This window comes from Gymnoscopelus microlampas (genome assembly GCF_963454915.1).
Source record: "Gymnoscopelus microlampas genome assembly, chromosome: 20".
NCBI classification, from domain to species: domain Eukaryota; kingdom Metazoa; phylum Chordata; class Actinopteri; order Myctophiformes; family Myctophidae; genus Gymnoscopelus; species Gymnoscopelus microlampas.
In genome coordinates this window covers 9,535,359-9,550,112 of record NC_139957.1, presented here as the reverse complement: position 1 = coordinate 9,550,112, position 14,754 = coordinate 9,535,359, and the positions used below count along the sequence as shown (strand labels likewise).

At 44.3% G+C, this 14,754-nt stretch overlaps 1 protein-coding gene across 1 annotated transcript in view; it reads right to left on the bottom strand.

Moving 5' to 3' along the window:
- Positions 1-1,321: 1,321 nt before the first annotated feature.
- Positions 1,322-14,754, bottom strand: part of babam2 (BRISC and BRCA1 A complex member 2) — a 126,802-nt gene continuing 113,369 nt past the window's right edge. Inside the window, exons 8-12 of the mRNA XM_084045254.1 lie at positions 8,935-9,034; positions 4,176-4,246; positions 3,827-3,909; positions 3,187-3,340; positions 1,322-2,020 (exon numbers count right to left, since the gene is read on the bottom strand). Coding sequence (XP_083901380.1) covers positions 1,957-2,020; positions 3,187-3,340; positions 3,827-3,909; positions 4,176-4,246; positions 8,935-9,034 — 472 coding nt within the window. The 3' untranslated portion in view covers positions 1,322-1,956. The remainder of the gene's footprint in view (positions 2,021-3,186; positions 3,341-3,826; positions 3,910-4,175; positions 4,247-8,934; positions 9,035-14,754) is intronic.

The following is a 14,754-nucleotide window of genomic DNA, read 5'->3' as shown; positions in this document are numbered from 1 at the left end:
TATAGTAATACAACACACACACACACACACACACACACAGCCCCTTCCCCCGCTGTGGCTCCTTAAAAAAAACAATATATATATATATATATACAACCACATTAGGAGGCATAAATGCTGGCTTCTCTGAAGGCATGGAATATCAAACTGACGCTGATGCCCCGAAACAGAGCGATGAGACATCTCAAGACGGGGAAAGGAAAAGAGAACACCTGGTCATCGACAGAATATCACTTCAAGGTTTATTATCTGGACAGAGATGAAACAAAAATATGACTGAAGGCAATCCCCCCCCCCCCCCCCCCCCCCTTCAGTAACGTACAGTACACTCAATATGTCAACCCAATGACATCACAGCTTTTTTTTTTAAAGAGAACGATATTACACCTAAGGTACTGTGTTTCCAACATGGAGTGGCCTCTCTTCCTTGTATGTGTGGTTGGCCGGTATTTTCACATGAATGAGAAGCAAAGCAATAGTAGACAGCTTTCTTGCACTGACCCCGCAGGAGATCACTGCGATTTACATGTAGTTTAGGCTTTACATATATTTTACATAACAACAAATAACCATGCATGCGTCTCTGAAGTTGAGTGCCGTGAGCCTGGCTCTGTCATTTGAATGCTTGTAGGACAACCGTCATTGGCAAGAGACAAAGCTGGTGACAGGCTCTATGCACAGCCGCCATATTGGAAAGAAATAGGGCCTCTTCATACTTCCTTCACAGGTGTTACCAATGATACTAATGAAGGCTCTGTTCCATTCTGGTCAAACAGTAGTCTCGCGTAGCCAGACAACTATTCCACAATCTCTGAATGCTATATAGAGTCTGGAACTACAACTCCCAAAATCCGAGAGAGGAAACTGGCACTTCCGTTCACGAAAATATCTTTTAAAATATCTATACACTTTACTTTTTAATTTCCATTTCTGCTAAGCAGCAAGCTATGTATACTTAGATGATTTGTATTTATATTAGGATAAATTTGCGCGACTGTAAAGACGAAATGGAAATGGAGAGGAGGCTCCACATCCGGTTTATATTCTAATCATGATCAGAGCTTCCGAGTATGCTGGAAACATTTGAAAATTGTGGGAGGCAACAGTCTGGTAACGCGAGACTAGACAAACAGAGTCAGGGTGCTGATATTGTGCATGTTGGCTCACTGGAGACACTCTGCTACACCAGCGGGTCACAAAGTGCGGTCCAGGGACCCTCATGGTTCCTTGAGGGGGTTCCAAATGGCCCTTTACAGGTGTGTAACTCTGAGAGTGTACAAATGGAACCAAATGGACCCTTACGGCGTAAGGGTCCATTTGGTTCCATTTGTGCTCTTTCAGAGTTATGAGGGTCCTTGAAATTTAAAAGTTTGCCACTAAATGGAACAGAGCCTTCATTAGTATCATTGGTAACACCTGTTAAGGAAGTAAGGACGGGGCCCAATTTCTTTCCATTATGGCTGCCGTGCATAGAGCCTTTGGTCAGAGAGAGAGAGAGAGACACTGTAGTACAGGTTATCGCACACCATATTAACATGTATTCTAAGAGACTAGCCGAAGCATTTGGAGTTTCCTGCCCTGCCAAAACGAGGGCCCCGTTCCTGGTTGCTGGCAGCCAGTGAGAAACCATACATTATTACATGTCTGAGGTTTGGCCATTGAGGTTCACTGTGTGTGCGAGTGGGATTTGGAGGCTACACTTTTTAGACGTTTCAGAACGCACACGAGGCAGCTCGCTCTCTGCAAGCCATTGTTAAACAAAATTGAGGTGTAATTTAAGCAAAATAGAAAATGGAGTTCACAGAGAGTCCGTGTGCGATAAGCACACCTTCATCCTCCTCTCTGTACCGTTACAGTACAGTAAAAATCACAAACATACACATACACACACCCACACACACACACACACACACACACACAGGCACCTCTCCAAGCATGACATTATGCTAGTGAGCACTACAGTTTCCCATTGGCAAAGGCTCCCTCTTGAAATTGAGGGATGAAGGTCTTGAAGTATGCCCTGGGAGAGAGACAGAGAAACAGAGAGAGAGAAAAAAAAGAGAGAGGGAGAGACACTGAATAATAATTAAAATATAACTCAACTGTTTCTAAGCATATACACGCAGAGGCGATGATTGACAGTCAAAATCCCTCAACAGCGACACTCGCAGGCAAATATTTCTTTTTCATTGCAGTTGAAAAGGCTTTAGAAATCAGAGAGAAAAAATCCTGCCATGGATCACTGGAGTGGATTTTTCAGTTAAAACTTTTAATCCACGTTTGAAGGACCATAGCCTCGATCTCCAGGCTTTTATTGTTTAGTTTTGCTAAAAAAGAAAAGCCTGGACCAACCATAGCCTGTCCTGGGTCTAAGGAAGTGGGATTTCCCCAACCAACCAGAGTGCAGTGGGCGTCGCCCGTAATGTTGTGTTAACGGGGCGGGGGTTGACGGACAGATCGGTGAACCAATGGGATCAGGCGCAGTCTCTCTGCGCCTCTATACACCCGCCCCTCTAGACACGAAATCAGGAGCGTTGGAGCAGGCTAGAAGGACCATGATAAATACTTTTAATGTGTTGTAAAACTGAAACCTTTAACCACTTAAACTGGTATCCCTCAGGGGTCTATACTTGGCCATCTCCTTTTCCCCCTCGACACGGTCACAAGGTGTCTAAACGCAACTAATGCCACGTTGTGTGCTCCCCCACCCCCACAGAACGTTCATTTAGCCATGCCCATGGATTAGCATGGACAGTAAAAGTACAGATAGAGCCACAATGCAGATGAACCACGTTCGCACAAACATCTCCTGTTCTACATCTCTCTCTCTCTCTCTTTCTCTGAGATATGATGTTGATGTATGAGGATTTTTCACCCAAATGTTAATGGTCTCTTCGCGGGCAGACTACTGATTATTCCCAACAAGTTTCATGACAATCCGAACATCTGTTCAGGTTAATTGAAAGCACCACAGATGTTAACCCTTTGCAACTTCCGCAGGACAACCGCTGAAATAGAGCTATTTTTTTACAAAACCGTAACCCTGAATGTTAATGGTGACATGACGTTTTAGACCAGTGTTTCTCAACCTCTTCTGGACCAGGGGCCCACTTCAAAATCTCGCAAAGTGTTCGCGGCCCACCCATCTTGGTGGGGGGCACGCTCCGGTGCTAAACGTCCACTTACTTGGCCCTCTTGGCCATTTCGTTGCCGTCCCAGCGCGGGCTGTAGGGGTACGACTTCTGCACCTGCGAGTACAGCTGACCGCTGCTGGTGAAGTGGTACACCGACTGGAAGGTCAGCGTGGGCTGGTCCCTGGGGAAGTACAGTGGGAGGTCCACTGACGGGAGGGAGAGATTGTTTCAGTGTTAGTTATTCACTTGTTTTCAGTGTTAGTTATTCACTTGTTTTCAGTGTTAGTTATTCACTTGTTTTCAGTGTTAGTTATTCACTTGTTTTCAGTGTTAGTTATTCACTTGTTTTCAGTGTTAGTTATTCACTTGTTTTCAGTGTTAGTTATGTAATGTAATGTTGCTGTTCTGCGACTTGTTATGCGTTGTGTTATACTTTGGCATTGGAATTGAGAGAGAGAGAGAGAGAGAGAGAGAGAGAGAGAGAGAGAGAGAGAGAGAGAGAGAAAGAGAGAGAGAGAGAGAGAGAGAGAGAGAAAGCGCAACATAATAATGAAAATGAAAGCATGGCAGCAGATATAATCTGGGCAGATAAATGAAACTGAAAGTTTGTGCAAATGTTTTGAATGTGCGGAAGAGAAAGAGAGAAAGTTGGAGTGTGTGTGTGTGTGTGTTATTCTGAGACAAATACGTACCATGGACTAGAAAGCAAAAGTCTTTCCACATGAGTAGAAGGGTGAGCTTTGTGAATCCCTCTGCATCATACTCCACCACCCCCCTGAAAACAGCACGAACGCGCACACACACACACACACACACACACACACACACACACACACACACACACACACACACACACACACACACACACACACACACACACACACACACACACACACACACACACACAGTGAGGGATAGAGAAACTGTGTCCTGTCCACTTTGGCACATACACACAGTGATAGTCAAACTATATGGCACGATAACATTTATGTATTTTTGTGTTCCCTCAGTGGAGAACAAAGTCCTTGCTGGTCGACTCACATTCCAAAGTGGCTGAGGAAGGCCGCAATGTACTCTCTCCTCTTGTGATAGCCCTGGATGACGTACTGCACCTGGACAGAACCAAACAGAGAGGTGGTGTGGTTTAAGACTTTTAAGGGTCCGATACCGAGCACCGATTTTGGAGAGTCCTAGGCAAGGCAAGGCAAGTTTATTTGTATAGAAAAATTTCAACGATAAGGCCATTCAATGTGCTTTGCATAAACATTAAGCAAAGGAAACACATTATAAAAGCACATTTGAACTTCAGTAAAAAGGAAGGAAAAACTAAACAAAGTTAAACACCGAGCAAAAAACACAATATAATAAAAAGGGCTTTTGAATGCACTGAAAAAAAGAAAGTAAGTAAACACAACACACACACACACACACTCTTATGTACTCTCATGTACAAACGGCCAACACGGGTTAGTGCGTGTTGCCAGGTGTGTTTATCCATTATCTTTAAGTCCTAAAAAAAGAGAAGCTGGAGGCCCACTCGACCACTGAGCGTCCTGGGCAGGTGAGAAGGCCTCTGGTCATCTCTGTAGACAGCCAGCCGGCCGGCCAGCCAGCCAGCCTTCACCGTGAAGGTGACCGGCTACATTCACCTAGCCTAGAACACACTATAGTAGGATGCTGATACGGCATGGCAGCAGGGCCGTGCCAGGGAAACCCAGAAATATCCAAACCACCGACTAAAGTATACAGTGGTTGCACCTCGGCATTCAGAATACCAGCAATCTATTAAAACCATTTAACCCATTAAGAGCGGGAACACATCTGTGTCATGCAATTAAAATGCATTTTGTTTTTAAATCCTGAAAATGTGTGCAAATCTTTTTTAAAGCGAATATTTGTAAAATATTTTGTTCCAGGGACCCCCCCAGAAGAAAAGATTTGAGTTACAAATTCACTTTAAAAATATATATATCCAAAGATTCGCTCACATTGTCATGATTTTTCCAATAAATAGCAGATCTACAAGCTCGTAGCGCGGCACTCGGGCTTGTATATCTGCTATTTTTGAATAGCCAAATACATCCTAAAGTGACACAGATGCGTTACCGGTCTTAACGGGTTAAACGAGTGGGCATGGTGAGCAATGTGCAGCCATGTGGAAATCCTACCCCCAATCATGCACAATTGTGGGAATTTCCCGTGGGTTGTGTGAAATTAGGCCTCCACTAGGTTCAACTGCAAATTAAGACCGAAATGAGACGGAATGGTGTGTTTGGGAAAGCATGCAGGTCTCATAGTTTGTACCACGGCATTGCGCTTCAATCATGCAAGCTTTCACAAGTCTGAATTCCTGGGGGAGTGGCTATTAAGGAACGTCTCGACACACACACTGACATGCAGAGCAGTGTTGTTTGTTGGTAAACTTGCTTCCAGGGATTGACTCCATGTCATTTGTATAACAGGAGGAGCCAAGACACATGGCTGTCAACCGCACGATGTTTAGCGATGCTTAGAAAGCGGCATTACTGCCATTTTCGGCGCGCACCAGCGTCACGCGACAAAGTACAAATCGGGTTTCAGGGGGACAACGCAAACTCCTATCACCGTCAGAGCAGGCAATTCTCTTTCTTTACCTACTCAACCTATGGTTGGGATTACTCATTCCAACCACCTAGATTTATGAATGACGGCACTTTATGAAAGGAGAAAGTGGTAATCTCTGTTACACATATTTTGTGACTGGTCTCGTCTCCGCAAGGGCACTTAAACGTAGTGACACACGCACACACACACAGACACGCACACCCGCACACGCGAACACGCACGCACGCACACAGTGACTCAGACTCCTTGTTTACATAGTACAGTAGGAGGGGGAGACAATTTAGCTACCTGTAAGTAGCAGGGCCATATACTAAAGAGGCACTTGGGAGGTTTGTTTAGTCACTGTGACACAGTGTGTGTGTGTGTGTGTGTGTGTGTGTGTGTGTGTGTGTGTGTGTGTGTGTTTGCCTGTAGTAAGGGAACTGTGGACCACTGAACTAATTTAACCACACCAAGAAAGGAAGTCACATGCCCTTTTCATATCCTATCTTCTTTTTCTATTTTTTTTTATTTTGGGGGCTGTTTCTGAGCAGTTATTTCATATATTACTGTATACAATGGAGAGAGACAGACAGGAAACAAGGAGAGAGTGCACGGGGGGTGACATGCAGCAAATGGTCGGGGAATTGAACCAGAGACTCGCTTGTCAGGCATGTGCCAGACTATTGGGTTTCCCCTCTCCTCTCCTATCCTATCCTATCCTATCCTATCCTATCCTATCCTATCCCCCACTGTCAGTTACAGGGAACGGAGTCACTCTAATGGCTGCCTGGAATTCTGAGCGATGAAAGATAGGAGAGCTTGTTCCACAGGTATTCAACCACCCGCACCTCCATTCCTTGTGTGTGTGTGTGTGTGTGTGTGTGTGCGTGAGTGCGCGCGTGTGTGTCCTCAGCAGTGTTGCCAGATTCTGTGAGAGAAACAAGCAACCATGTCTAGGAAAACCAGCCCAAAAGAAGCGACTATTGGGCCACACGAGCACTTTAACATAATACATCAGCTATTTGAAAATAGCAGATCTACAAGCTCACAACGCGTCGCGATGCGACGCGTTGTGAGCTTGTAGATCGGCTATTTTCAAATAAAATATTTGCGGGGACATTATAATAAGCAGATCTGGCAACCCTGGCCCTCAGGGGAGAGTGATGCAACACGGGCCGGAAGTGCTTCCTGCTGTGCTAGTGAAGAAATGTCTTCTTTGTCACAGTCGCCCACACCCTCTCCAAGGCTTCACAGTTTCATCATGAGCGACTGCTAAATCAATGATGAAATGGTGTCTGACATATTTTCACATGAACTGTAAAACCTGTATTGGAAGAAACATATCGAATATAAACTTAAAAAGTTAATGATTCGTTTGAGAGGACCTCTAGACCCCTAAGCACGTTTTTTTTTTTTGCATATAAATCTCCCAGCTGTTTGTGACAAACCCCGGTGCTCACTGCACTGTTATGAGAATGCCAATGTCCTGGAGGAAACGTCATAATCAGCCACTCTCTGCAAATAGTCACAGTACTGTGCTAACAAATATGTCTGGTATGTCATATACTGGTCCGTGTCCGCTTCCTTCCCTCTTGTCGGACACTTAACTCTTCTCACCAATCAGCTGAAGTGGCTGTCAAAAAACAAACCAAGTATGTTACAGTATTGGTACTTTTTTTTTTTACTTAAGTAAAGAATTGGAGTGCTTTTTCCCACCACTGACAAAATGCCACTATAAGCAAAAGCCCTCCTTCTCCTTTTGTCTGTGTGTGTGTGTGTGTGTGTGTGTGTGTGTGTGTGTGTGTGTGTGTGTGTGTGTGTGTGTGTGTGTGTGTGTGTGTGTGTGTGTGTGTGTGTTCTCAGGGCCAGGGCGTGGCCGCCGTTCTGACCGCGGCGCAGGTGAGCAGCCTGTGGCAGGAGATCTGGAGGAGTGGCACGTTCGGCTGCCAAAGGAGATTGTACACCAGCGGTGTAAAGTAACTAAGTACATTTACTCAAGTACTGCACTTAAGTGCAATTTTGAGGCACTTTCTTACTTTACCGTAGTATTGTCCAATTGTCTTTACTTTTACTTACTACTCCACTACATCTCAAAGGTAAATATTGTACTTTAGTTACTAGTTACTTTGCAGATATAAATTATTACACATTATAAAACATACATTAACCACTTTAGCCTTATTCTATACCTTGGCTATTTGAAATCTACAAGCTCACTACGCGTCGCATCGCAACGCGTAGTGAGCTTGTAGATCTTTTACTTTTGGTACTTTAAGTACATTTCGATACCAATACTTTTGTACTTTTACTCAAGTCAATTTTGAATTCCGGACTTCCAATTGTAACAGAGCACTTCTACATCGCAGTATCGATACGTTTACTTAAGTAAAACATTCGAGTACTTTTTTTCCCCACCACTGCCTCCTGCCTGCGTTCAGACGGCTCATGAGGCTTTGGCGGGGGGTCAGGCAGGGACACCAGAGTGCCAACAGCAGGAGCCACACAGCCAGCTGTGGCACAACCGCTCCAGCAGGGGGGAGGGGCGAGACGGAGGGGATGTGTGTGCTGCAGGTATGGGTGAGAGGGATGGGGTGTGGGGGGGGGGGATGGGCGACTCAAATCCACCGCCTGCATGCGTTCCCTCTCTCTCTACCTGTCAAACCTGCAGCAGTCCAATGCGGCGCTCATAGACGGCCCCGCGGAGGAGGTTATAGCCCGGTACGCCCACGTCTTGCGGATATGCTGGCGAACAAGGGGGCACGTTTGTGAGTGCGTGCGTGCGTGCGTGCGTGCGCGCACACACAAGCCGCGCAATGGCTCGACAACAAAATGTTCTTGAGGGAATTCGAGCGTTGCCGTTATCAAGGCCAAGTTAAACTTGAGCACAACGTGAAACTTGAATTGTGCGACAACAGATGCGCACACCCCCACACACGGGGAGAGAGAGAGAGAGAGAGAAACACTGTGAGAATTGTTCTTACACGGTGCTACTCGCGGTAATAAAGAGCAGCTAGACATGAAAAAGAAGAAAACTAATAAATGGAGGAATGAACTGAGAGACCCTGACACGAAGGCAAACATCAACTCATCTGCAGAGAGAAATACACAACACACGCACACACACACACACACACACACACACACACACACACACACAATCAATGCAGCACAGAAAAGAATACAGGCTGTGGCTGGCGAGGACTTTTCTTTTTACCTTGTTGGTGAGCAGCGAGCACACTTGAGGGACGTAGTCGATGAGGCAGCCGCCACCGGGGAACGCTGGGATGTGAAGTGCGGAGGAGCCTCCCAGGGCGCTGAATGGAGCAAATAGGACGACCATGATACATAAACAAACTAAAACATATTATATATACTCTATATATATATTCATATATTCTCCAAAATGTCCTCTAATCCTAACAGTTTTTTTTTTAAAAACACCTATGTTGCTACATCAGTGGTTCTCAAACGCTTTCATGTCAAGGACGCCCAAAATGATATGTAATTGGCCATGGAGCCCCATCTCAATTTTTTTTTGCACACATTTTCAAGATTTTTCAAAAATAGCAGATCTACAAGCTCGTAGCGCGGCACTTGGTGCCGCGCTACGAGCTTGTAAATCTGTTATTTTTTTAAACCATTGAGACCTGAAGCCGATTCTACATGTCTCCTAAATCTCAAACGTATGTTTCTATATCAGTGGTGCTCAATCTTTTTCATGTCAAGGACCCCCAAAATGATATGTATTTGGCCACGGACCCCCATCAAAATATTTTGTTCCAGGGACCCCCCAGAAGCAACGATTTGAGTTAAAAATGTTCGCTTTAAATATATATATATATATATATTCAAAGATTTGCACACATTTTCACGATTTTTCAAAAATAGCAGATCTACAAGCTCGTAGCGCGGCACTCGGTGCCGCGCTATGAGCTTGTATATCTGCTATTTTTGAATAGCCCAAATTGTAAATTAATGCCTTTTAGCTCAAATCTAAAAATGACACAGTTCCAGGTCTTAATGGGTTAATAGCCAAAGAAATCAAAAAATGACACAGATGCGTCCCGGTTAAATGAAGGAACACTAAATAGGAAGTCATTCTGCACTGTGTGTGGGACACTGCTCTCTGGCCACCGTGTGAGTCGCAGGTCTTGTGGGGAACAACTGTGGGCTGTAGAGCGGACACAGGAAGCCAATACCCCACCGGCACATTAACCCCCGGTTTATACATTGTTTGCGAGCCGGTGTCGAGCACCAAAAATAGGTAATCTTCCAGCTCACGATGCATCTGTGAGCTTGTAGATCACCTATTTTCTCACGCCGTGACGCTCAAGTACAATACATCTGACAAAGGGAGCACACTTCAAAGGCCTTTAACAGGTGCAGGGGATATTGGTAATCAGCACAGGTGCAAAAAATGTTCCTAATCAGTAGCTGCTCTTTCACCTAAAGACACTGTTATACTTTTAGTTCGTCACTGTCCGTACACTAAGTTGCTTGGTAAAAAAGAAAAAAAAAAAACAGAGAGAATCTTGTGCCCTCGGCTTGTTCGTCTTTCCCTTCCATTCGCTCAGCTATTCCTTTGACATCCTTTCCACTCCTGCAGCGTACAGCTAGCCGCGTTCGGTTGTCATTAGCGCGGTGCCGGCTTAATCAGGAAAACGGCTGCTTCTCCGGCTCTTCGGTGACTAACCGACCGAAGCAGTCGTTCCCTTGTATTTCCTCTGCTCTGGGTCATAGAATGAATGAGGGATGAGGGGAAACCCAGGGGGGAGGGCATATTAGAGGTATTTAGAACCTCTCCTTGGGCATTTTAATGCTCATTTTAACCCATTAAGACCTGTGTCATTTTTAGATTTGAGCTAAAAAGCATTATTTTACACTTTGGGCTATTTTTGAAAAATGGTGAAAATGTGTGCAAACCTTTGAATATATATATTTTTAAAGAGAACATTTTTAACTCAAATCTTTGCTTCTGGGGGGTCCCTGGAACAACATATTTTGATGGGGGTCCGCGGCCAAATACATATAATTTTGGGGGTCCTTGACATGAAAAAGATTGAGCACCACTGATATAGAAACATACGTTTTTCAGAAAACTGTTGAGATTTAGGAGACATGTAGAATCGGCTTCAGGTCTCAATGGGTTAAGGACCCCTTTTTTATATGCTTCCCCGCTCTATTTCTATCTCGCTCCTGGTCGCGGTGCTTACGCACGGTGGTGACGCGGTGTTTAGGAGTGCTTTTTGTGTCATTTTAAATCGCAGCGTTTGGAAGTGACTGCCGTTTACGGAGGCTAAGCAAGCAAGCATGCCTCGTGTAAATAGTGTGAATCATCGCAACATTATGTCGCAAGGTCAAAGGTCATGCATATATGTTGTGGTGCGGCCCCTGGGGGCGGCCGTTTCTTTACGCGGATGACACAGCGCATGATGTTGAAATAAACGGGGTCATTTGGTTGGGTGGATATGTACCGTACGCATTTAAAGGTGAAACACATCATTGAGTCAGAGCCATGATTCTCCTGCCGTATCCCTCAGCCAACCGGATTTAGAACGTCTTTCCACACCGTCAGGAGGAAGTATTTGCTACTTCTCGTTTTCAAAAAGGCAGTCGGGGTATTAACGCAGATGTTCCTGTTCCGAAGGATTTACAGGATAACACAGGCAGTGCAGGGGAGGTGCTGACCGCCATGGAAATGGAAAGGAAGGCGGTTGCACACTCGTAGCCATGATGCAAGAATCATTTAAGTAATGCTACCAACGTTTATCATGTTTGACCACTTTCAACCTGGCGTCCCTTGCCTGGCCATGTCATTATAGGTGAACATTTTCAAAGATTTTCAAGACTTATTGTCCCCAAAATAATCCATCCCCAAGCTCCCAACAAAGTTGTCTATTTTAGCAGTTTTTGAAAATAGGGCTTCAAGGTGATTGGAACTGATAAACACTATAACATTTAAGCTAGTAAATAAAATTGTCTAAAAGAGCACGCTCTATACACTCTATAGCAATGATTACTATCATAATATAGAGAGCTTTAACCTTTTAACAAAAAGTATTTTCATTTTAACCAAAACAATATCATTTAAGTTACAGCAAACACCTTTTAAGTGGTTAAATGACACAGGTGGTGGGAGGAGCGGGGGTGTGGGGGGTGTGGTACAGGATTGCATCATCTGCGGCACGGCCTCAAACCACGAAGGCTTTTGGGAAATTATGATGACCCGTCAGGGGTCAGCAAAACCATGAACTGGGCCGTGCCTCTGATGGGAAGGGGGGGGGGCCGTCTAACACAGTGACTGGACTCTGTCTCAACTCTCTGCCCTGTGTTGCCAGATTTTGCAAGAAAATAAGCAAACCCAGGTATACAAAAATAAGCCCAAAATAAGTGACTAGGCCGCAGATCACACACACACACACACACACACACACACACACACACACACACACACACACACACACACACACACACACACACACACACACACACACACACACACACACACACACACACACACACACACACACACACACACACACACACACACACACACACACACACACACGAAAAAAAAAAAACATTAGGAAACAAGCCCAAAAAACGCAAACAATATTTACAAGCGACTTTACAGAAAAACAAGCCCAAAGTCACTTGTAATAAGCCGACTTGGCAACACTGCCAGAGAGGTTTATCAGGAACAAGTACCTCTCCTCTGGGGGAGTTATAGTGTTAAAAAAACACCAATGTGTACGAGCTGGACGCTCCTCTGTTTCATTTGAAATTCTTCATGTTCCTGGGAAGTGTTCTTACTGACTTGCTGACTTTGCTTCTGGGGATTCCACAAATGTCTTCTAAATCCATTATAGCAACAGTTTTTTGAAAACTGTTGCTATAATATCAGTGCTTCTCAAACATTTTTCATGTCAAGAACCCCCAAAATGATATGTATTTGGCCTCCAAAATATTTGGTTCCAGGGACCCCTCAGAAGCAAACATTGGAGTTAAAAATGATCGCTTTAAAAAATATATATATTCAAAGATGTGCACAAATGTTCAAAGATAATCGCAGATCTACAAGCTCATAGCGCGGCACTCGGTGCCGCGCTATGAGCTTGTACATCTGCTATTTTTGAATAGCCAAAGAATGTGCATCACGTTCACCCATCCACACACACACTCACTCACCGAAAAGCAGAGCAAAACCATGTAGTGCAGCAACATGTTCAGTGTCTTGCTCGAGTACACTTCAACACTAACCCAGGGGGAACCTGGTATCGAACTGGGAATCTTCACATAGCCCAAGCAGCCTCTCTCCACCTCCTTGAGTTACTGCCACCCCCTTACATTTTGTACAATATCGTCGGGCAGAAACCTCTTATCATCTCCATTCGAATTCCGAAAAGTAACAGTTTTGGGCATATGAATAAAAACATGTCGCAGCTTTCCACACAGAAAAGCCACGCAAACTGTCAGAAATCTGTTTGCCTTTCAAACAACCATTTTTTTCTCCCTTTTTCAAGAGCACCAGAGCCACTATTCCAGCAGCACACTACAGTAAGCTTTGTGCCGATAATTACCATTAGACTGTGCATTTCTCTGTGCGTCAACAATGGTCGATTCAAAGTGGCTTATACAGCAAGCGTGGAGAGGAGGCCTTTTCAAAAGTGGAAATCTAAATGATGCCCATCATCTACCCACCCACAGATCTAAGAATAGCCGCGGCGTATCATTCAGATGGAAATGCCGACGGAGAGAACACACAAAACACAGACGTTTCCACGGTAAATTGATGCACTCATCACTCATTTCATGGCAGTGTGCGGACGCCGCGAACAAATGCAAGCAGCGCGCCCGCATTTGTCATTCTAATGGCACGCTTTCGAAAAACACCCATTTGAATGTGGACCGATTATTAGTCACCGGGGCTCCTAATGTCTGCCGAGAGAGAAAAACGTTTGAGGTGCCTCTGACATCGGTTGTTAACCCATTGAGACCTGAAGCCGATTCTACATGTCTCCTAAATTCCAACTGTTTTCTGAAAAACATATGTTTCTATATCAGTGGTGCTCAATCTTTTTCATGTCAAGGACCCCCAAAATGATATGTATTTGGCCACGGACCCCCATCAAAATATCTTGTTCCAGGGACCCCCCGGAAGCAAAGATTTGACTTAAAAATGTTCGCTTTAAAAATATATATATTCAAAGATTTGCACACATTTTCACGATTTTTCAAAAATAGCAGATCTACAAGCTCATAGCGCGGCACTCGGTGCCGCGCTATGAGCTTGTATATCTGCTATTTTTGAATAGCCCAAAGTGTAAGTGCTTTTTAGCTCAAATCAAAAAATGACACAGTTCCAGGTCTTAATGGGTTAACACGGCTGACAGTGGACCAAACATCCGATGACCCCGGCCTGGGTGACACCGACGGTCAAAAGCTATGAAACAAGACGTTTATATTTAGGCAAAATAAGTACATTATGCAAAGGAAATGTGTGCGATGCGTTAGAACAAACCAGGGAAAACTGCGCTTGAGGTTAGTGTCAGATCCGGTCTCTCAAAGCCAGGCTGAGAGTGGAGATTAGCCCACACGTCTTAAAATGTGCAAGGCCACATTTTAGCAGATTATGACAGCCCACTGGGACACAATGGGATTAAAACAATTAACAACCAATACCTGCATGACATGTACATATTGATCATATAAGTGATATGAAAACACAGAGGAGAGTGATTTGCAAACGCAAAAAACAAACAAAAAAGAAAGTCAAAGTACGAACCTTGGTGGTTAGCAGTGGTGGAAAGTAACTAAGTAGATTTACTTAAGTACAATTTTGAGGTATTCGTACTTTACTTAGTATTTCCAATTTCCAATACTTTTACTTCTACTCCACTACACCTCAGAGGCAAATATTGTACTTTTACTCCACTACATTTATTTGAACCCTTTAGTTACTAGTTACTTTGCATATATAAATCATTACATTATACAACATAAATTAACCACTCTAGCCCTATTTTATACCTAG